The 22,693-nt window shown below is 55.3% G+C and overlaps 1 protein-coding gene across 1 annotated transcript in view; it reads right to left on the reverse strand.

The window, feature by feature from the left end:
* The window catches only part of Sptbn5 (spectrin beta, non-erythrocytic 5), a gene marked incomplete at its 3' end in the record, with an annotated part of 41,890 nt that overhangs the window by 2,232 nt on the left and 16,965 nt on the right, over positions 1–22,693 (reverse strand). Inside the window, 44 exon segments of the mRNA XM_041678740.1 lie at positions 222–255; positions 341–445; positions 700–768; positions 1,405–1,509; positions 1,618–1,794; positions 1,952–2,132; positions 2,265–2,575; positions 2,759–2,911; positions 2,988–3,182; positions 3,415–3,619; positions 3,748–3,944; positions 4,648–4,860; positions 5,088–5,274; positions 5,524–5,780; positions 5,870–6,007; positions 6,789–6,935; positions 7,035–7,125; positions 8,765–8,937; positions 9,389–9,466; positions 9,690–9,878; positions 10,073–10,238; positions 10,448–10,566; positions 10,658–10,771; positions 11,494–11,608; positions 11,698–11,813; positions 13,413–13,493; positions 13,684–13,875; positions 13,969–14,118; positions 14,621–14,788; positions 15,129–15,229; positions 15,653–15,806; positions 16,054–16,257; positions 16,552–16,734; positions 16,922–17,032; positions 17,114–17,228; positions 17,920–18,065; positions 18,269–18,404; positions 18,787–18,932; positions 19,940–20,056; positions 20,286–20,486; positions 20,716–20,902; positions 21,172–21,386; positions 21,796–21,960; positions 22,250–22,420. Of these exon segments, the coding sequence (XP_041534674.1) occupies positions 222–255; positions 341–445; positions 700–768; positions 1,405–1,509; positions 1,618–1,794; positions 1,952–2,132; positions 2,265–2,575; positions 2,759–2,911; positions 2,988–3,182; positions 3,415–3,619; positions 3,748–3,944; positions 4,648–4,860; positions 5,088–5,274; positions 5,524–5,780; positions 5,870–6,007; positions 6,789–6,935; positions 7,035–7,125; positions 8,765–8,937; positions 9,389–9,466; positions 9,690–9,878; positions 10,073–10,238; positions 10,448–10,566; positions 10,658–10,771; positions 11,494–11,608; positions 11,698–11,813; positions 13,413–13,493; positions 13,684–13,875; positions 13,969–14,118; positions 14,621–14,788; positions 15,129–15,229; positions 15,653–15,806; positions 16,054–16,257; positions 16,552–16,734; positions 16,922–17,032; positions 17,114–17,228; positions 17,920–18,065; positions 18,269–18,404; positions 18,787–18,932; positions 19,940–20,056; positions 20,286–20,486; positions 20,716–20,902; positions 21,172–21,386; positions 21,796–21,960; positions 22,250–22,420 (6,778 nt within the window).

Below are 22,693 nucleotides of genomic sequence, written 5' to 3' on the forward strand. Positions count from 1 at the left end.
CTTTAGACATTAGAGAGAGTAGCTACAGAAAAAGACAAGCAACACTGGGAGCTTGGGGCCCGCCCACTACCTTCTTCCTTCCCCTGCAGCCCATCTGCCAGTTCAGCCTGCTTTTCAGACCTCCACTCTACCTGCAGCCCCTCAGCCAAGCTTGGTGTCAGGGGCCAAGCCTGCAGTTCTCACCTTGGGGAGAAACTATGCTTCCTGTCCTCTGGTTTCACACTCAGGCACAAGGGGGGCTACGTAAGCCAGCTCCTGGGGAGAGATGGGGTACAGGGTCACAGGGGTCACCTCAGCTTTTCCCCCTGAGATTGGTCTCTATTTGCCCGACGTCTCTTACCCCAGTGCCACCAGGTACTTCGGTTGCCTTCCTCCTATCCGAGAACAGGCTCAGGGCTCTGCTTGTCAGCGTCCCATGGCTATTGTTCCAGAAGCCTGTGCTGGGCTGTGGGGAAGACACAGGAAAGATGGCCCCAGACCTCTCCAGGAAAGTACTGCCCATGGTCTTCATGGGGAAGGGAGGAGGATCAAGGGAGGATCTGACAGGACAACCAGGAGGAGGGGGAAGAGGGAGGAGAAGGACCCCCTTCTCTTCCCGACTCCTGTGGATAGAAACTGTAGCCTTCCCTGAGATCACCTAGGAAGCTACCCAGGAGTCTGCTGGTAGCCACAGTGCCAGGCCAGGTGGCCACTACTCACCTGCCTCCCCTCTGCAGGAGGCTGCTGTTTAAGTTCCACAGACTCCATGACAGGAGTGCCCTTTGCCTCCTGAGGATACAAGATAGGGGTCCAGATGTCAGGCCCAGCACAGACAAGAGACGGGAGACACCCACTCCTCATTTCTAGTGGGCCCTGCACTCCTGGCCCCTGTGTCTACTCTAGAGTGTGGACCCTGGACACTCTGAGCCCCTGTGGCCCGGCTACATGCTCCAGGGGAGGGGATAACCTGTCTAGTGGGGACACCAAGCTATAGCAGGTCCTTCATCTTACCCAGACGTGCAACCAATCCCCAGTTCAGAGAGCCTCCACAGGAAGGCTCCACAGGATTGCCATCTTGTGTGGTCCTGTGTGTGTGTGTGTGTTCCTGTGTGGTCCATAACCTTCGTCCTTCCCTGTTTTCTCCCACCCAAGAGTGCTGGTCTCTATGACTATGTTTCAGCTTTGGAGTCTTCTGTTCTTGACAGTCCACAGGGGCACCTCCCTCCCCAGGGCACTGAGGTGGCAGGGGTAACCCCTCTCTCCAGGGCACTGGTGGTTTTCCTGAAGGAGAGACCCTGAGGAAGACACCACAAGGCCTTAGTGTCCTAAGGAGCTCTAACTTGCAGACTGAGGAACTGTGCCACCCGACCACCCCCGTATGCCTCTTCTTAGTATACTCAGCCTCCCGTCATCCAGCCCTGGGACCTGTGCCATCGTCTGAAGCTGGGTGAACGTCTCCTCTTGGGCCACCAGCAGCTTTTCCAGGCCCTCGTGTCTGCTGAGCAGACGTTCCACATCTGTCACTGAGCGCTGAGAGAAACGAGGATGCGGCTCAGAGGAGGGTGCCAGCCTCCCTTGGCCCTCCACGCTTAGCCCAGCGCTGACGAGCAGGCAACGGCAAGACCTGCTTCCGCTCACCCCATAGCTGGGGTCCAGCAGCAGGCCTTCCTGGGAAGCCAGCCAGGCCTCCGCCAGCTTCAGCTTCTGCCCCAGCTGCCGCAGGCCCTGGCTCTGCTCAAGGCGCTGCCCACGCAGGGCCTGTGCGGCCTGAAGCTCCTGCAGGTGTCTGTCCAGCTCCTGCAGACACTCTGCCACCTGCAGGAAGAGGCATGGAAGCTTGGGTAGAGCTCCCACCCTGGCAGGGCTAGCGAGAGAGCCAAGCCCACCCAGATCCTTCCTTTCTACTCCTTTCTCACCCTTCTTGGGGCTCCCAGGCCTTAGCAATGAGGCTCATCCCACCCTCTGTTCACACCTCCGGGGACACAAAGAGGCTGTCGTCCAGCAGCTGCTGCCCTTTCTGCCGTGCGCTCTGGGCTTGACGGCAGCACTCCTGGATTTCTTGGTCCAGCTCCTCGTGCTGCTCAAGGAGCTGCTGAGCCCCCACCACATCCCTAGCCAGCTCCTCCGAGGAAAGTAGCTCCTGAGACCATGCTCTGCTGGGCAAGGAAAGAGAGCTACTAGCAGAGCTGACCAGGCAGCCTCCGGGACCAGGGCAGAAGTGCTGCTCCCCCGAAGCCAGGGTAGGGCAGAGCTAAGCTAACAGTCCGTACAGGACCCCTGCTTACAGCAATTCCCGACAGCGCCCAAGAAAGGTGTGGCCCTGCGTGGCCTGCAACAGCTTCTGACTCCATTCCTGGGCTTTGGCCTCCAGCTCGGCCCAGGCCCCCTGCACCTTGGTGAGCCTCTCAGCCAGACCCTCCTGAGCCACAGGGTAGCGCTGGCCCAGGTGATGGGCCTCCATCTGCACTCTGGTCACCTCTTTCTCAATAGCTGTCAGTTCTCTCTGCAACCAGAACATGAGGTCAGGCCTCACTCTTGGGGAGGGCACACTCCCCATTCAGTGGCTCCTGGCCTGTGGCGACCCCCCTCTGTTCTGCTCTAAAGCCTGTGCCAAGTCCCCGGGCCAGAGGGGAGTGGTCTGATATCCTGGAGAAGTGGCTCAGGGCAAGGCCCAGGTGGACGCCGTCATCTGTCATCTCTGACAAGAGACTTATGAGGCACACAGATCTTTTGCCTGAAGAGTGGGGCTGGGGTGAACAGCCCTGGGTAAGGCCTGTACCTGCAGACACCTATGCTGCTGCAGGAGCTGTGCAGGTGACAGGCTGTGGCCGGGGAACTCTCCCTCCAGCAGGGTAGTCTTCTCCTGCAGCCAGCCTTGGAGTGCTGAGACAGCCTGCTCAAAGCTCTGGCGCTCACGGGCTGCAGCCAGGTTCTGGGAGAGAACGAGGGGAAACCTGCTGGGGCTCTGCTTCACTGCACAGCTCGATACTACCTGAGACATGGCCTACCTCTCTACGGGCTTCGATTGCCTTGTTCAGCCTCTCCCAGGTGGCCTGGATGTGAAACTTCTGGGCTTGGATCTGGGGGAAGAACCTAGGTGCTTCTCTTTCCAGGGAGGCCATCAGCTCTCTCAGGGTCTGCACCTTGGCCTGGCCCAGGCTCTGGACTTCTCTGCTGAAAGCACCAAACGTGGCTTCCATCGCCTGGAAGGATGGAAGCCCAGGGGTTGCAGAGCTGCTACCGGCAGACTTGGAAGCTCATTAAGGGCCTGGCCACACCAGTGGCCCCAGCATCACTTGGCCCTAGAGTTCTAGAACTACAGATTCCTCCAGCCTCCCTGTTCACCCCTCAGACTCCCCATCTTCAAACACATGCCTTCTTCACCTAAAGAAACCTTCCCCTCCTCTCCCCTGGGCCTACTGAGGTCTAACCCACCTCGATGTCTTCTAGGTCCTGTCCATAGTCCTGGGACTCGGCAGCAGCCACCTTGGTGGTCAGCCAGGCGTCCAGGAGCCGGGCCTCTCGCTCTAGCTGGTGCAAGCGTAATTGCTCACGCAGTGCCTGCCCCCTGCCCTCCGCCCTCTGCAGCAGCTGTGCGTGCGCCTCCCTCACAGCCTGCAGCTGGGACAGCATCCTGGGACTAGGACGGGAAGAAAGGGACAGCATAGAGCACAGCCCTCCCTCTCCGGTCTGGACCAGTGTCCTCTGCCCCCGTGACAGCGGCATCCTCATTTCTGCTCCTCTCCAAGGAATGTGGCTCTGGCATACCTGCCCAGGTGCTGCCCACTCTCCAGGAGGGCCACTGTGTGTTGTAGCTGCTCAGTGCGACTGCCGAACCCCTCCAAATCTCTTAGGGTGGCCTCCAGACGCCGCAGAAGAACCAGTGTGGCCTCAGCATCCTGGCCCAGGTCCTCACTGTCCAGAATACGGCCCTGTTCAGCTAGCCAGGATCCCGCCTCCAGGAGCTAGGCAGTGTAACAACAGGAATTAGCTTCCTAGGCCTGGTGCTTCAATTGGAAACACGGGCAAGGGCTCCCAGCCTCAGGTTTCAGAGTGGGGTGAGGGGATGGACTGGGGGAGGGTGTCCTCAATCAGTTGCATGGGAAAATTGGAGAGTTCTCATGTAACATAAATACAATTTACTTTTGCTTCTCAGAGACAGGGTTTCTATTTAGTATAATAAAAGCATATGAAAAATAAAATCAAGTTTTAGCCAACAGTCCTTACCTCATATTTTTCTTTTCTTTTATGAGACAGGGTTTCACTTTAGACCTTGGTTGGCCTGGGACTTGAACTGGACCTTCCTGTCTGTTTCTTGAGTACTGGCCTGGTTTCTAATTACTTGGTTTTTTTTTTTTTTTTTTTTGAGACAGGGTCTCACTATATAGCTCAGCCCTCTAGGTGCTGAGAATACATGGCTCACATTTCTTGCTACTTGTTTAGTTTGAGGGGTAGCTCAGATGTAGTTGCCAGGTGATGGCTTCAGGCAGTGCTGACCAAGCCGAGAACCCCAGGTATGGAAGAAATGGTGAAAGTCAAGCCCAGTGCGCTCAGTTTTGTGAGCAGAAGCCGCAGCGCTCTCCCTACCCCTGGGTCATCTTTCAGTCCATACACTCCTGGTGTTCTCAGGCTGGCTCTGACATCTCAGCATCTACAGCATTCTCTCACCTCCATCAAAATCTGCTGGGTTTCCAGAGCCTGATGCAGCATCCTCCTCCTCCGTGCCGCCTCTGTCTGAAGGTGACCTAGAGCCACCTCCAGCTGCTGCACCCGGGCAGCTACCTCTTCCGCAGCAAAGTGTCCAGCCTGCACAAGCTTGTGACCCGTACCCACAACCACCTGGCTCAGAGCTGTGTGGCTACTGATTTCATTCTCTAGATTCTGCAAAGGACAAAGGACCAGAGAGGTATGAACAAATTGGGAACCCACACCCAGAGCTGGGCCAAAAGATCCTTCAGACTTCTAAGGAGTTTCCACCCCAGGATTTCCAAAGAAACTAGATGTCCCCAAAGCAGAGGCTTTGCTGGATCACAGTGCCCTGTCCTCGACTGTGAGCCTCCAGCTCCTCTGAGGCAAACCCTCCACAGCCTCCCGGCATGGGCTAACACCTGGTGTTGCTCCTGCAGGTGCCGTACGGTGCTCAGGCTCTGGCCATAGTCCTGGGCTGTGGCAGAGGGCAGCTTCTCCTGAAGCCAGGCCATTTCCTCATCAGCATCCCTGAAGAACTGTAAGAGTAGGCTCTGGGCTTCCAGGACCGCCCTGCGCTCTTGTAGGGACTCCTGAAGGCTCAGGAGCCTAAAAAGGAACCAGAGAGGGCCACGGCCATCCAAGTTAGAACTAGACTATAACAATGCTTATCTACTCTGTGCCCTTCACTGAGGGCAGGAGAAAAGATGAGAGCCATGCCATAAGGCAGGAGGGGTGCCCCTCCAAGAAGGCAAGGATGGGTTCTCCTCCAAGAAGGCAGGGGTCGGGGGGATGCCCCTCAAAGGCAGCAGGCAAAGGAGGGCAGGGTATCAAACCAGGGGGCTCTGGACAATCTACCTCTGAAGCAGCTGCTGGGCTCGCTCTTCCACACCTTTGGCGAGGCAGTGGCCTTCCTGAAAGCAGGCTTGGGCTTGGCCCTGCAGCTCCTGCACTTGCCTGGTCTGACTAGCGATAGCTGCTTCCAGCTCCCTCTGCACCCCCAGGAGCTCGCCCACCCTAAGCAGGTCCTGGCTTTTGACAGGGTCTCCCAGCTCTGCTTCCATGGTCTCTAGCCAGCTCTCCAGTTTCTCCAGCATCTTCTGCAGATGCAGAGCCTGGGGCAGGATGTAAGAGAGTATCAGAGAATGGGGTGGTGTGTCCTAGAGGCCTGTCCAGTGAGTTGCTTCACGGCCCCTAACCTCACCTGGCGGGCCCCCTGTAGTCTGGCCATCTTCTTCTGGCAGTTGGCCTGCAGCTCAGCCCAGAGGCCTCCTAGTTCTTGCAGCCTCTCCCGGATGGTCTCTGAGGCTCGGTGGCCTCCTCGTAGCAGCTTCTGCCCCTCCTACACCAGATATTGTACAGATATCCTGGACTACGGATGCTGGTACCCTGGTACCAATGACCAGCCTGTACTCTGTGTGACATGGGACAAAGTTCCATCCCTCCTTCCTTTCCAGTGTCCATCCTTTGTCCCCCACCTCCCGCCTCTTTTTCGAGACAGAGTCTCACTACACAGCCCAGACTGGCCTCAGACTCGCTGTGCAGTTCTTTCTGTAACCCTGAGTGCTGGGATGACAGTCCGCACACCAGACTGGCTTTTCCTCCTGTCTTCCCCGCCCTTTTCACTACTGTCTAGCCTCAGCCTCACAGTACTGGTGCTGTGGGTATGTGTCCACACCCAGCTTCACAAGTTTCTTACTCTACGTCTCTGTGCCCTCTCCCAGGCAATGGAGTGGCACTGATTATTGGTTAAATGAGGTAACCGAACACAAGCTACTTAGCAACGCACTTGATATCAGGAGCTTGAGGCCAGGATTCCCTTCCAGACAGAGAAGGAAATATTTAAAACAAAATCAAATTAAACAAACAAACAAACAAACAAACAGATACTCTGTTTTGATATCCTGAGCTGCACGGCTGCTGGCTGTGTCTTATTGTTCCAATATACTCTCTATAAAATTATCGAAAAGGCGCCATTTTTGAAGAGGGACTATCTGCACACAGCCTAGCACAGCCTGCACAGAGAGCATGCAGAGGACAGCAGTTGTCACCACTGTGAGTCACACCTAGCTGCGGAGGTGTAGGGGACTAGGCTGTGGCCCCTCAGCCTCATGGAACCTCACCGTCTGCAGCTCCCGTTGCTGGTGAACACTGGCATCCAGCACAGCCTGGAAATGCTGCTGCTTCTGCAACTGTGTTTGCGTCATGGTTGGGTCCTGCTGGCCCTTGTCCAGAGCCACCAGGTTCTTCTCCCTCAGCCACGTAGTGACCTAGCACAAGGACAGAACGAGGCTCTGCATTCCCTAACCTCTGGAGAGCCTCTAAGAAAGGTGTGCCCCGACAACCCCCTCAGCCCAAGCAATGGGAACCTCATCGGAATCCTGCAAGAAAGTCCGAAGCTGCCGCAGCTCCTCCAACTGGCAACCCCACACCCTTGCTCGCTCTGTGAGTGCCTCTTTCCTGCAAGAAGAGGGTTTCATGGACTCCCAGGCTCAGCTGCCAGGACTGGAGAATGTGTGTGCCCACACCCCGTGTGTGTGTGCGCGCGCACGCATGAGGAGATCAGAGGCCAACTTTTGGAAGCTAGTTCTCTCCTTCCTCCAGAGGTTCCACCAGCTAAAGCTCATACAGCAAGCCCTCTCACCTGCTGAGCCATATTGATAATCCCACCCCGGTTTCTTTTCAAGACAGGGTGTTACTATGTAGCTCAGTAAAGCTTCAAACTTGCTATGCAGACCAAGCTGGTCTCAAGACTCTTGATCCTCCTGTGCCCCTCCAATAAGTGCTTGGATTACAGGTGTGTGTAACCATACCTGGCTTTAGCCACTTTTTGGATTATGCATTTGATTATACTGTTAGCAAGAGTACACACACATATTTTAATATTTAACACATTTGATATATGGAAGTTACAATATATATACTTTCAAAACAATGTATTAGAAACATTAGCAGATGCACACAGAATAAAGTTCTGATACCTCCAACCCAGGGGCCATGAATAGTTTCTCATTAGCCTTTCCCTTCCCTGGTCTTAACCAGAGGGCATGGAGCTGGGGAAACTCGAGGCAGACTGAAGCTGAACAGCCTCCTGAGTATGTCACAGCCTGGGGTGAGGGAAGGGGCCAATGCCATCCTGCTGGGGTTGACTAGGCCTGCGGGAACCACCTAATGTAACAGACTGGCAAACTAACTTGCTGTTTGTCTACTCAGACCTCCATGGATACCCAGGAAATCTACCTGCAAGAACAGAGAGGCCCGAGAGAGGACCAATTCCCAGCACCCACAGGGCAGCTCACAATCATTACAACTCCAGTTCCAGGAAACCTGATGCCCTCCTTCTGGCCTCTAGAGGCACCAGGCAAACACATGGTGCACAGACATACATGCAGGCAAAACACCCACACACATAAAATATAAATAAAGAGATAAGTAAGTAACCGAGAGGAGATATACTAGTTCCTGTCAGAGCACCAGCCCAAGGAGCCACACAAGTGGGAAGGAAGGTAGCCCCAGCTAGTCTGGGACAGGGCTTTAGACTGTCTCCGCTTTGGTCTATACACTGGAGGAGCTGGGCCTGCTGAGCCACAGGAGCTGTTACAAGGGGGAAGGCAAAGCTAGTGTCACGAAATGTGCAGGCCATGCAGGTCTACAGTTAGCTTCAGTTGCATGAGAGATCTTCAGCCTACTCGGGGCATAGGCACCGTACTAAGACCCCAGGCCCTCAGAGGCAGATTTAAGACCTAACTAGGGCAGTGGAATCTGCCTCAGGTACACCCATTGGGTAGCAGAACTACTCAGGACTGACCTAGCATGCTCCTGTCCCTTCCACGTCATTAAATCACTTCCTCTCGGTTTCCTAGTGTGAGCTTCTTAGTGGAGGAAGCTGGGATGAAGGAAGTGGATGCCATATATTGTCTGACGGAGAATAGGCCGACATATTGCCAGGCCAGGGGCAGAGGATACTCCTAGTGTCTTACACTAGGCCTTGGAAAATGCTAGTAGTTGAACCAAGGAGTTGCATGAGAAGGGAAGAGCTTGGATAATAGATATCCTAGCTAGCTCAGCCCAGTTCCCATCATCCCAGAGCCACAGGTACCTCAGAAGTAGGCCCTGGCACCTAGCCAGGATGCTGCGGGCCTCAGGGTGTCCACTCTGGTGCAGGTTGTGGGCTGTGGCCTCCAGCGCACTGATCTCTTCAGCCCTTGCCTTAAGGTTCTGTTTGCGCCTCTTGTGCTTTAATAGAAGGGTTTCCACGGCAGCCAAGGGGTCCTGCTGGAAGTGAGGTGCTGATGCTGACTGTAGGGGTTGCCACCACTCCACTGTGAACCATCTGCTTCCCTCTAGAACCCCTTTCCATAGGCAATTGTCCTCCCAAGGACACTGCTCAAACCCCACAAGGCTGCTTCTAGCTTTAGGATAGGGGAGACAGCATCTGTGTCCATTTCCAGGGCTGAGGGCTTCCCTCTCTCCACACTCTGAGTAGGACTGTGTTGGCCTGATTATTCCTCCAGGTCTAGGTGAATTCTGCTTGTCTCTTTCTGGGGCTGAGGCAATGTTGGAATGAGGACAGAGGGGGCGGGGGATTGTGGAAGAGAGCTGTGAGGGAGCGACCAGCCTAACCATCAGCTCACTCCCTTGGCCCCTCAGACCCTACCCAAAGGGGCAAGGACAGCTTGATGAGTGCTCCCGGCCATTCTTCTCACTCCTCTTGGGCACCTACCGCAAGTCCCTCACTAGCTAGAGAGGACTCCTCGCTGTGGAGCCAGTGTTCCACCTTTTCCACAGAGCTCAGAAGTAGCTGGTGAAAAATAAGAGAAAGTCAGGAGAGGGCCCAGTGACTATGCAGACAGGGGTGTGGTCTTTCTGGTGGCTCAGTTGGAGAACTAGGGGCCTGGTGCCATGACACAGGAGCCGGTTGAACGGCAGCAACACCCAAGAGAGGCACTCCTTTCAGCTTTGGCCTTGACCAGGGCTGTGGAGATCCTGAGAGTAGGGTAGGCTGGAGCTGGCCTGGGACCCACCTGCTGCTCCAGGGCTTGTTGGAGCTGCTGCTGCCGCCTCTGCCATGATTCTTCTAAGCTACTCAACTCCTGCTCGGCCGCAGCCAGGGGCTGACGAACCGCAGAGGCCAGTTGATATCCAGACGCAAGCAGTTGCTGCTCCATGCTTCGGGCCAGGCTAAGGCTGGCTGTTCGGATATCCAGCTCAACCTGTAATAGGCCCAACATCAATGCCCTGTAGGCTGGGGCTTAGCAGAGGTCCAGCAGGAAGGAGACGGGAGGATGGAATCAAGAGGAGGATGGAAAAGGACAAAGTTGGTCAGGAGACAGAGAAAGGTCACAGGAATGGGGGATAGTGAAGGGGTGACATCTGAAAGGCCTAGCACCTTGGGACTGTGGCTCACCTTGTATCCCCGGTGCTCTTGCAGCATGTACTGGGCTCTCTCGGGGCTGCAGGGGGTGCCCCCCATGCCCATTGCAGCCTTCAGTCCCTGTGCCCAGTCCTGCAGATCCCACAGCAGCATCTGGAGCTTCCAGGCTTTGTGGCCCATATCTAGTGACGCCCTCCTGCTCACAGGACTCTATAGTTAGTGCTAGAATCATGGAGCCTCCGCTCCCTCATGCCCAGTATCCTTTAATCCCCAAGGTCTGCGGGCTGGGAATTCATCGGTAAATGGTACAGAAATCCAGGAGAAAGAGGGGTCAAAGAAAGTGTGTGGATTCAGAACTGGGTGGGGGGACTATTCGGCACGGGACTGAGGCTCAAGGGCTCATACCACTTCTGGGCCCTGCTCCAGACCTTCCGCCAGCTGTCCATCATTTCTTGTCGCTTATGACTGAGGCAGTGGGCAACCTCAGGACTGCTCTTGCAGAGGCGGTCAACCTTACCCTCCAGAGACTGTGGGAATAAAGGTCAGAGGCCTGGGCTATGTGGGTCTCACTAGGGCTCCCGAGGATGTATCTAGGGCCTGGATCCCCTAATCGCACACCTCCACCTGAGTCTGGATGAGGCCCATCCCCTGCTGCAGCATTTCCCGTTTCCATGACAGCCTCTGTACATTCTCCAAATCTTCTGTACTCTCCAGGGCCTGGATCAGGGCTTCCTGGCAGGGTGGGAGGGGGAGCCATTGCAGGTTAACTAACTTCAGCTGTCCCCTCATCACAGAAGCCTAGCGGAGAATGTAAGCACCCTACATGAATCCCTTCCTGCCAGCTTGGTGGGACTGGAGCAGGGCCCTGCACCTGACCAGAGGCATTTTCCTCCTGTGAATCCACGAGAGTTCTGGGGCAGGGCTTTGGGTCTTGACTTTCCCTGGTAAGACACATTGAGTTTTGTCTCTTAGTCGCTCATTCCTCCGGGAAGAGATCTCAGAGGATGGAGTTAGCTGTGAGGCCAGGACCCAGGGGAAGAGGATGCTGTCCCCGTTGGACTTCTCAGGTTGCAGAGGTCTCACTTGAACTTTCCCCAAGCTCTCAGTCCACCTGCATCTCTGTGGGAGCTGACACCATCCTGGACCAGACCTCTTCTGGACTTTAGACTTGCTTAGGGTCCAGGGAAAACAGGTGTGCTCTGGCCTCTAGACCCATCACACACCTGGGCGAGAAAGAGGCAGGGGGACTGGCTCGGGAGCTGCAGAGGTGTGTGTGTGTGTGTGTGTGTGTGTGTGTGTGTGTGTGTGTGTGTTGGGGGGGGAGGTTTAGATTCTCTGGTGGACTCCTAGTGGGACCCAGCTGAAGAGCCGAGGCGGGCCAGGGACTGGGGTCATGGGAGAGTCAAGGCAGTGCCACCCCCAACTCAGTGCACAAGGAAACTTTCACTCTCTACCTTTTCCCTGATCTGCTCAGTGACGTCATCCAGTTCACTGGACAATGTATGCATCTCCAGGGCTGCTTCAAGCCGCTGCTGATACAGGAGCAGGTTGTCATGGAAAGTCTTCCACCTGACCAAAGGATGGGGGTGAACCTTGCAGCCCGCGGTGGCACCTGGCCCCTCTTCCAGCCCCACTCCTCTCCCCAACCTGAGACTGACCTATCGTTGAGCTGGCTTTGCCGCTGGCAGATGGTCTCAGATTCCTCGGGGCTCTGGTTCTTGAGCTGCAGTGACAAGTTTTTGATTCTCCTGATGTAGGTGTCATCCACTGTGACCTGTGGGAAGGCGTTGTGGACACTAGCACTACTTGTTCAGGGCCTCTCCTTGGAAAAGCTGTAGTGCCGTGCCCTGCGAATGCAACCGCCATCTTGGGGAGTTCAGTTCAGCTGTTGCCACTGGACGAAGATCATCCCAGCTGGGCTTGTTGATGTTTGCGCTCCCTCGTGGGTGGGTGGGGGGTTCACAGGGCCCTCACCTGAATATCCAGGTGCTTCATAGCATCTGCTGCAAGCAATTCTGCCTTAATTGCACATGGGGAAGAGGCTAGAGTGTATGAACCTGGGAAGAGTGAGGGAGGGGGCTCCTTCAGAGCCCTCAACCCTTCCAGGTAAGGCTTCTCAGCTTGCTGGGGGAGGAGAACCCACATTCCTGTATTGTGTTCCATAAGGAAGCCCAGTGAACCCAGGATGAACTTTGTCTCAAGTCTTTATTTGTCCCTGGGGCCTTGGGAGAAGAGGGAAATACTGCTTATTTCTCCCCCGGGAAGGAATTTTAGCAACCACAGCACATTTGGGGAGTGGGAGGTGGCTGCTTCCTCTGCAGTAACTCTAGACCACCGCTTCAGCTCTCAGGCGGGGAAACACGGCTTCTCAGAATGAGGACCGGGTAGGAGGAGGAAGGTGGCCACAGGCCCATGAGTAGTGTGTAAAGTTAAAAATGGAGCTTGGACACAGGCAGGCTTACAGGTCCTCAGGGAAGGGAGCCTCAGCAGGGTGATCACAGGCTTCCCGTTCCCACATCTGTACCATTTAACTCCTCTTAATCCCCAAAGCCCCTTTCTGTGAAGCAGCTCATCTGAGAGGCAATCCCAGAGCACAGTGGGGCTCAAAGGGCCATGGTGCTCTCGCATGACAGGGCCATGAGAGTCTCAGGACTCGCGCCCAGGGAGCCCCTTCCTGCTGTACCATGTGGCACCGCAGCCAGCAAATGCCACCACCAGCTAAGGATGTATTGGGGTTGAGACCGCAGCCTTTACCAAAACCCTATACACCTGTATAAAGGTTAGCACAAGTATCAAGCTGACCCCCGAGCGGGTTAGCACACCCCATCTTCATTCAACATCTGATCATGAACATATTTGCCAGTGTCCCCCCTCTGTATTGCAGAAATAGATTCCCGGTGTATTTGGTCAGTGGTGTAGGCGAGGAGATGCTGAACTACTCGCACCGAAGGCAGGCATCGATGATCCACCACACTCATCTTTTTTAGTAATTTTGAAATAGTAAGTTATGGTTGCAATTTTGTATAAGTTCAGAAGATTGCCCAAGTTTCTCAGCGGCTCCAGGGACCACCCCTGCTTCTTACCATAACGCTGAAACCAGTCTACCAACTTCTCCAGAAGAGGGATAATGTTATTATAGGTGTAGAATCATGTGATCACCGCTACACACCTATACTCGCTCACCTCTGAGGAAGGCAAGCTACCCATTTTGGAGATGAAGAAACCAAGGATTGTCAGGTGCAGGAACTTGCCTAAGTGTGTCCAAGTAACACAAAGCTGAACTTGAGTTTTCTCTGGACTCTGGAGTCCACCAGACAAATTTCCCAATGGGAGGGAGATACTGTGTCAACCCCTCCTGAGCACAGCCTCTCACCTGTAATTTGCGGACCCGTCTGCAGAGCTGCAGGCAGTGCTCGCGGTTCAGGCCCACATCACTGCTGTTCACCATCCTCTCCTGCGGAGGCCAAGGGTGGGGATGCAATGCTTAGCTTTGGCCACTTGCAGCTGAAGCTGGGGCTTCCCACCAGAGCTCCCTCCTACCATCCGGGAACCAGACAACTGCAGGCCTGGCTCTTCCCCACCCCATCCTTAGTTACCGGTTCCCAGCCCTCAGTCCCCAAACGCCTGTTCAGGGGAGCCTTCACCTTCTCCTGGATCCAGGCCTCTGAGAGGTCCACTCTCTGCAGGAATTCCAGGAAGCTGCATCTGTCCTCCAGGGCCTGGCCCCGCAGGGTCACTGCCTGCCTCAGCTTCTCCCAGAGCTCCCACAGGGCCTTCAGCTTCAGGGAGACCTCTCCAGTCCGAGGGTGGCACTGTCTGAGGAGCTCTTCGCCTTGCTGGGAGTCAGGAAGAGGGGAGCGTTCAGCACCTTTCTTCTTACCTGAAACCTTAGCCATCAACACTTGAGTCTGGGCTGAGGCTAGGGTTACCTTGGCAACAGAGGTCATGACCTGCTCATGGGCCTGGACCTCAGCCTTGAAAACCTGGTGTTTCTGCAGGTGTTTCAGATAATCTTTTAGGTTTCCAAGAGGGCTCCAGGCTCTCAGCTGCTGGACCCTCTCCTGCATCCAGTCCTCAACCTGGTAGGGATGGGGCACAAACCCTATGATGTCCCATTCTGAAGACAGCCCCCCCGCCCGCCCCCGCGACTCTCCCTCAACTCCCATTCCACACTTGCAAAGTTCAGGTGGTGGGCCACTGGCCTCGGGGCAGAGCTAGCAGTATCTAGTAAACAAGAACCAGGCTTCTAGCTTAGGAAGCCATGTCCCAGGCCAGCCTGAGCAAGGAACTTGGATGGGAGTCCATTTCAGAGGAGTGAGTCCCCTGTTCCAGAAATGTGTGCAGCTATGTTCTCCTTCCGATAGCTCTTCCTTGCCTTGGCTCTGTCAGTGTTCAGCAAACAGAGGAGTCTCAGCCCACAGGGGCTTCAAATCAAATGTTCTGGGCTCCATGGCCTCCAGGAAGCCATTTAACCCCCCAAAACTGTTTCTGTCATCATAGTGTTCTGGTGTGTGTGACTGTCACCTCAGGTTGTACAATGTACTCTAAGTGTTGGGCAATGGGCAGGGATGGTCCCCTGACCTGAGCTGCTGCCCTGGTGAAGTTGGCCATCATCAGGGAGGTGTGGAGGGCCTGGCCCCGGCTCGCTGCCAGCTCCTTCACTCGTGCCCGGTGCTCCAGCACGAGGCAAAGCAGCTTCTGCCCCTCAGGGCTCGGGACAGTCTTCAATTGCTCACACAGAGCTGCTTCCTGTGGAGAATAAACACCTCATGCGCTCTGCTCTGACATCCTGGCCACTGACTTTCCCTCCTCCCGTGATCTGCTCTGGCATCCGGCCACTGACTTTCCCTCCTCCCGTGGTCTGCTCTGGCATCCGGCCACTGACTTTCCCTCAGCTCTGCGTGGTTAAGGGCTTGCTGAAGGCCCTGGCAGTGACCTTAGACTAAGTATATGCTCCTTGGGGGGGGGGGGGGCTGCAGTGCGGAACACCCCAGCCTGGGTCTTTTCTGGGCATACACCCACCACACAGCCACCCTACCCCTCTTGGAGACTCTCCCATCGCATGTTCAGGGCTCCCTGAGTCCATCACCTTCGTGTCCTGGAGAACCAGCACTTTCTGGAAGACCACGTGCTTGCTGATCAACTGCTCCACTTCTTCCACCGAGTTCCCCAGGGTGCCGGCTTTTAGGACTTCCTAAATCAGTATGAGGAGAGGTCAGAGCACTGAAGGCTGCCAGTGCTGTCTTCCAGGACAGTACCCCTGCCGCCTGAGTAGCTGACGTAAACACTGCACGTGACAGGGACTGGTGAGGGGCAACGGGAACTCAGGAAGGAGGCCAACAACACTTCAGCCTCTGACAAAGTGGAGGTTATAGGCCATCTCTATCAGATTCCATGGGTCTCAGTGTCCAGGCTGGGGAAGAGCAGGGCTAGATCTGGCCTGCGGGTGCTCGTGGATGCCGTGGTGCCCTGGTGAGCTCCACTAGCCAACAGGGAGGACTCATCCACAGCCCTATCCCTATGTCCAAGAAAAGCCAGAGACTCGGGAAGAAAGGGAGGAGCAGACAAAGGCATGGAAGAGGAGAAGGAGAGTCAGAGTCGGGGTGGCAACACCTGCCTCCTGGCCCATGAGGGTCTTTGCCAGGTGCTCACACTGTCTGAGGAGGCGCTGTTCTTGAAGCATGGCCTGCAGCTTCTCTTGCTTGAGTGTCCAGGCCTTGAACACCTGGTCACGTTCCTCCTGTAGGGTTTGAAGCCCATCCTGGACCTGAAGATGAGACAGTGGCAGTTGGGGCTGGGGAAGACCACAATAGGTCCCCAGGGAAGCCTTGGAGAAGGGGCGGTGAGGGTGGGGGTCACTCATAGATCCCCAGGGAAACCTTGGAGAAGGGGCGGTAGGGGTGGGGGCCACTAATAGATCCCCAGGGAGGCCTTAGAGAAGGGGTGGTGGGGGTGGGAAAGAGGCAGCCCAATGGGAGGACAGGGTAGGCTGGGAGCATGGGAAAAACGCCCACCTCCTTAGTGGGTGCCTCTGTGGCCAGAAGCACTTGCTGGCCCAGCTTAGCAGCCCGCTGCTGCAGCTCTTCCCTGGCTTCCAGTTCTGCCCGCAGCCATTGGTGGGCTCTGAGCCTGAGCAGGTTACTGCTGGGTTCCCAGGAACCCTCCTCCACCTGCAGCTCCTGATGCATGCTGGCCACCCAGAAGGTGTAGTCCCTCACCTGACCCCAGGATACAAGGGGGAGCCACTGAGATGGGCTTGGTGACAAAGAACTGCAGCCTGCCTGAACCCATGCACATATAGACATCAGGCTGCCTGAGACAGCTTCTGGGGAAACTCACAAGCCTCTGTCCCTTGGTCTCTCTGTCACCACCCAACCCAGCCCTTCCAGGATGGCAGACCCTTGCGCTTGCCATTTCTGGCCACACTTATTTTCCCTCCAGAACTGGAGGGCCTCGGTGCGTGCATACGTCTGTGTACACACACACCCCTCCCAAGAGTTGAGAGCCCTCACCGCTGTGTGGAATCGGACCAGGAGATGTGCTCGCTCCAGCTGGGCCCTGTGCTGCTCCACACGCAACTGTAGGGTCTTCCAGGCTTGAGTGACAGCTTGCTGCTTCTTCTGGACAGTGGCCAGGGCCTGAGGACCTGGACACAGCTTCTGCACTCTGCCTCCAGCCTTCAGCAGTTCCTGCAGCTAGCAGGAAAGGGTAGGGGAAGAGAGCAGTTTCTTCATGAGGTGAAAGGATCTGAGCATCCCGAGGTAGGTTCCCTGTCTGAGTACTCAAGCCTGGAAACTTCCTGGGCCATGCTCTGCCATGCACGGCAGCCCCAGTGAAAAGAACAAATAGGCCAGGCTGGAGGGCTGGTAGCAACCCGCTTACCTGCTGTTCCATGCCTGCCAGCTCACGTGCCAGCCCCTCATGTCTCTGCAGCTGGTTCTCTACCCCACGTAGGTCCTGGGCCACATCATTAGGGAGGCTTGTCGTTTTCTCCTAGGGCAGAAAAGGCTCAGAGCAGGGCAGGAAGGAAGGGCGGGGCACTGAACCTGGTAGATCCACGTCTAGAGTTCATACCTGGATCTGAGTAAGGACTTCTAGAAGGTCTCTGTGGACTCTGAGGGCAGTCTCTGCGTCATGGAGCAGGCGGCTTTGGGCATGGGTTGACTGCCACAGTTCAGACCAGGCAGCCCTACCGCACAGAAGAGCAGCCAAGGGTCAGCCTGTATTCCCCTCTCTGGTCTGTCTAGCTCCTGACCTTATTTTTTTTTGCTTCCCAAACCATTATTTTTTTTTTTTTGCTTGAAACCTGTTTTATTATATGTAATTTTACTATGTTAAAGTTAAAACCTTCCTTTTTATTTAAACAGAAAAGGGGAATTGGTGTGGGAAGTCCTTCTGTACATGTGTTGTTTTTATTGGTTAATGAATAAAGAAGCTGGCTTGACCTATGATAGGGCAGAGTAGAGCTAGGCAGGGAATACTAAACTGAATGCTGGGAGAAAGAAGGCAGAGTTGCGAGACATCATGTAGCCCATGGTAAAATATAAAATAATAGAAATGGGTTAACCAAAGATATGAGCTAGTTAGCAATATGCTTAAGTGATTGGCCAAGTAGTGACTTAAATAATATAGTTTCTATGTGGTTATTTTGGGTCAGGGCGGCCGGGAATGAAAGAACAGCCTCCTACTACAGTATCCCCAGCCTCAACTTCCTTCACAGACCACAGTGGAGGCTTTAGTATCTCCAGGACCTTGCCCCCTCTCACTGAGCAAGCAGGATCCTGTGTCCCACAGAAAGTACCACCCTTTGTTAACACTCCAAGACACTGGGTCAGCGCCCTCCCCCAAACCCAGACCATTGCCTGGGCCATCACACTCACCGTAGATCCTGCTGCCTCTGGTGGGCCTTGGGTGCAGCGCTGTGCCCACACTCAAGAAGGCTTTCTGCCAGCTGCTGGCAGGCTTCTACTCGCTGGGCACCAGTTTCAATTTGGTTCTGAAACTTGGCGAACTTAGTGCAGAGTTGCTGAGGAGAGAGGGGAGTAGATGACAGGATAGCCTTAGTCTAGGTACTCAGCAACAGTGTAGAGCTGTGTGGCTATATTACCAGCACACTCCACCCTGAAGGCATAGTCCATGATTCTACTATGCCTTGTCCACCCAGCCCAACAGGATTCGCTCCTGTCACCCAGCATCTGCCTCCTGCATCTTCCCTGCTCCTAGCCTCACCAGCGTACGCTCATAGTCTTCTCCAAAGTTGTCCTCTCCGCTGGCCACTTGTTTCCAGCTGGCCAGCCATCTCTGCAGGTCCTCGGCTTCTCTCATGAATTCATGCAGCTTCAGGGTCCCCTCCAGCTCCTGGCCCCTGTGGTGACAGCCAGGGGTTTCGTGGATGTTAGCGGCTTGTTCATCCCCCTGATGGTAGGACCTGAGGGTGGGGGTGCTGAGGAGTGGAGTTATTTATGATTGTTGCCCAAGCCTTTGACATGGGAAGAAGACATAGCAAGGCCAGGGTAGGGGACAAAGGATGCTGGCAAGAGATGGAAGGCTGGCAATTGAGGGCCCAGTTCCTGCTAAGTGGGCCTTTACTGCAGAAGTTAGAGAGAGGTGAGCAATGTGAAATCTCAGCCTTCTCCTGGTGCATCCTAAGGCTTGGGTTCCCGCCAGCAAAGGGCCACAGCCGGGGACAGTCAGCTGTGCCTAGGGCCCCTGTGCCCACTGATGAGAGGGTCTAGAGTGCCCCTCACCTTGCATCTGCCAGCTTCTGCAGTGCCTGCAATTGCTCCCGTACCATACCCAGATGCTCAGTGGCATCAAGTCCACAGAGGGTCTGGAATCTCTGCTCAAGATCCTCCGTGGAGCGCCAATAAAGAGCTAGTTCCCGCTGCAGCATCTGCCAACACAAGAGCCCAGACTGGGTGGTTCTTTGTCTCTCCATACGCTACCCCCAACACAACCTACAATTCACCCCCCGGCACTCATTCATTGGCTCACACACTCATTCACTTACCAGTGGACTCATCCAGCTGCCTACCCAGCCATGTTCCACTCAGCTTCACCCACCCACTACCCACTTACCCAAGACTGATGGCACACTTACTCTTTTACAAAATGAAGATATGGTCTCCTCCCTCAGAGGGCTCACTGCTTAGCCAGAAAGAGTAAATGGTGGGAAGGCTGGGCCAAGGAAGGGAGGGCACAGGAGCCATCATGTTGGAGCCCCAATATCAAAGTGTAAAAACAGACCGAACTGAGCAAGCCTCTCTGCAGGCTTGGCACATGGAGGTTACATGAGGCCAAGCCTGTGGGCACACCCTTCAGGAACAGCTCACTGAAAATCCTCAGCCACAAGACACCGCCAAACAGTGACCACTGGGGCATGCAGGAAAGTATCCAGACAAGAGGACATTTCCATGACAAGAAGCAGGAGTGCAGTGGGGCCGAGGCTTTGGGGTTTGATGGTTCTAGGAATCCACTCTGGCCGCCCTCCTTCCTCCCAGGGTGGCTTACGGGAGAAGATGGGTTTTAGGATGGTGACAGGCTAACAAAAGGGCACCTGTGATGGAAGCTGGAGACCGGGAGGAGCGGGAAAGTGCCAGGAAGGAGACAGAGTCTGTGTGGAGAGGTGGGTCCAGGAAGGCTCCAGGGGGTAAACACTCCTGCATCACAAGGCTGGGGGTGGACTGGCAGAGGCCTGTGCTCAGTAGGGAGGGTGAGTAAGGTCTTGAGTGGGTGGTGGAGGGGGTTAGCCATGTGTTTAGAAGGAAACAGCAGGGGCCTGTGTCTCAAGAAATAGACAGCAGGGGCCTGTGTCTCAAGAAATAGGATGAGCCCTTTGGAGTGTGGCAGACGTCCTTGTGGTCTATGGTTACTCACATGGAGATGCTCAGGACACAGTACCTGGTGTTTCCTAATGAGCCCAAAGGTAGCTGCTTCATCACTGCCATACTCCTGACTGCTTGCCAGAGGCCACTTCTCCTCCACCCAGGTCTTTATTTCAGACACACTCAGAAAGCACTGCAAAGAGAGATGTTGACTCGCCTTGGTGATCTTAGCTGGAACCCTCCATCACCCGTTCCTGGTGGCCAGCAGCTAACAGAGAGGCTTTTGGACCCTCACTGGAATCAGCTGATTCTTAGCACAGCGCTCTCCTCACTGGGCTCCCTCCATGAAGGTCCCACAACTCCCCTCTCCCACAGCAGACCCAGCTTCCATTGCTCAGCAGACCCCACCCTCTATCTCCTACCTGCTGGATGGTGACAGCCTGCTGCAAGCAATGGGCACGTGCCTCACATGCCTGCTCCAGGTCTGCCCAGTGGCCTTCTAGCTTCTGGCACTGCTCCACAATGTGCTGAGCTTGGGGATGTCCGGACACGGCTAGACTCTGACCAGAACTTAGTACCTCATGCATGCGGCCCACGTGACCTTTCAGCTCAGCCTGGAGCATCTGCCACAGAACAATGGGATTCCTTTACCACAGATGCCCAGACTAGAATCGTGGGTGTCTCCCTAGGCTCTAGATCACTTGGCTAAGGATAGCTAGAGCAAAGTGGATTTGGGAATCAGGACACCCCGGGAGAAATATTTAGAGGCCAGGATACCCTGAGTAGTGCAGGGAGCTTTTAAGTTCTGGGAATGAGGTATTGGGGGCCCTGGGAGGAGACAGGTGACACTACCTTGTGCTTACGTTGAAGGCTCTGGGCATCGTGCCAGCAGTGGGCAGGGCAGGCAGGACTGGACCTGGGCATATGCTCAGCCACCCATGTGAGTTCCAGGTTGCTAAGGCAGTTAAATCGGTAGAGCTCAACAGAGGCCTGCAGTTGTATGTGGCGGGTGGCCAGCTTGCTCTGCAGGGACTTGAACCTGGTAGAAGGAGAAAAGATAAAGTGGCTGGGGGAGGAAAAAGAAAACAAGGTCATGGTCCTTTCCTCTTCCCCGCCAGGGACCCATGAGGAATAATGCCAGGGAACAGAAAGCCTCTGAAGCCCTCCCACCTCAGAATGACCCAACTCAGAAAGGAAGGAGGTTTGGACGCCCTCAGGTCCTGTAGGTGCCACTCACGCCCTAGGGTCACAAGGCATGCGTGGAGGGAGAAGCATGACCCTCAAGCATAGTAAAGATGGAATGGCCACCTCTGGTGACACTTCTGGCTCTCCTCCAGGATGGTCAGGGAAGTGAAGGTGTTGCGGGTCTGAGAGATGAGGGCAGCCATCTTGCTGCCCAGTGCCTGACTCTTATTCTCCAGCTGACAGTGCTGTTTCTGCAGCCTCATGCTGGAATGCAGGTCCTGTCCCATTTCTGCATTCTGCAGGGCTTCCTCCAGATGCTCCAACATTGCTCTGACATCCTGGGGAGGGTGGCAAGAGGCTGCATTCGCCCTACTTCTCCAGCTCAGCAGGCAACCCCGCTGGGGCTCTAAGTGTACCATGTTCCTAGCCCCAGATTTACCAGGGACCCATCATGTCCTCCCAACTCATAGTGTGCAAAGCATCCCTTATACACCTTCTTCTCTGGCAGACCCAAGCTGTGATTATCACACACTAGACACACAGAAGTCACTCCTGTGACAGCCTGCTGCCAGGCAAAGCCAGGCTTAGCTTACTCTGGGCCAGAGCTCTGTACAGGACTTCATGGGGCCACCCTGTCAGCCCTTTCTGTCCTGCCTGCTCACATCCAGACCCAGCCAAGTCCTGGTCTTCCTTCTGCATCCTCACCCCCATCCCACATTCCCCAGGGACCTGCAGTTCCCCAGGGACCTGCAGTAGCTCTAGGAGCTGCCCCTGCTGTCTGGTCTGCTGCAGCCTGTCTCCTCGCTCTGCCACCCTGTGGTCCAGCTCTTCCCACTTGTGATTCAGGTCCTGGAGTCTGTTCTGTATGTCCTCCTGGGCATGGGGGTGGCTATGCAACAGCTTTCTCCCAGCCTGGAGTGGAAACAAAGGCCCAGGTATTTTGCTGAGCTGTGAGGACCCCACCACCAGCCACAACATGCTGCACCCAGGGGCAGGAGGCAGGTTGCTGGCTACCTGGGATGGTGGTAGCTTTCTGAGCTGATTTGGGTGCCTATCTAGAGGGACACCCAGCTTCACACCCAGGTGAAGGAGGCAGAGGGGTCCCTTCCTTCAGCAACTGTGCTCTATAGAAACAGGAAGAGCAGTGTATGCTGGGAATCTGAAGACAGAGGGCCCTGCACCTGCTGTCCAGTATCCTCACCTGCTGTAGGTCCTCCATGTACCCACGGGTAGCTAATAGCTCACTCTTAGCTATTTTGTGCCTCTTGAGTTTTTGCTGAATACTGGTGCATGCTTCGGAGGCTTCATCGGCCACCATGGGCCACTTCTCCTCCATCCACAGCATTAACTCTGCCACAGCCTGCTTCCACTCCTGCCGGAGACCAGGAGACAGAGGGTCTCAGGACCCAGAGTAAGGGGTGGCACACCTGCTTCTAGGGCGAGGGGCCCTGTGGTGAGAAATAAGGCCCAGAGCCAATCCTCAGGTATAGGGGAGGTAGAGCTTGGAGGACACTGTGCCCAGAAAGAGAAATGCCTGTCAGGTCCAACTCCTACAGACCACACCAGATCTCGGGTGTCTTGATCTAAATAGGTTGATGTTCTTGGAGGCCTGGCCTGGCCCCAGGGCCTGAACAAACACCAAGGC

Source organism: Microtus oregoni, unplaced genomic scaffold, assembly GCF_018167655.1.
Source record: "Microtus oregoni isolate MIOR12 unplaced genomic scaffold, Mior012 000031F_ref0000149, whole genome shotgun sequence".
Taxonomy (NCBI): Eukaryota; Metazoa; Chordata; class Mammalia; order Rodentia; family Cricetidae; genus Microtus; species Microtus oregoni.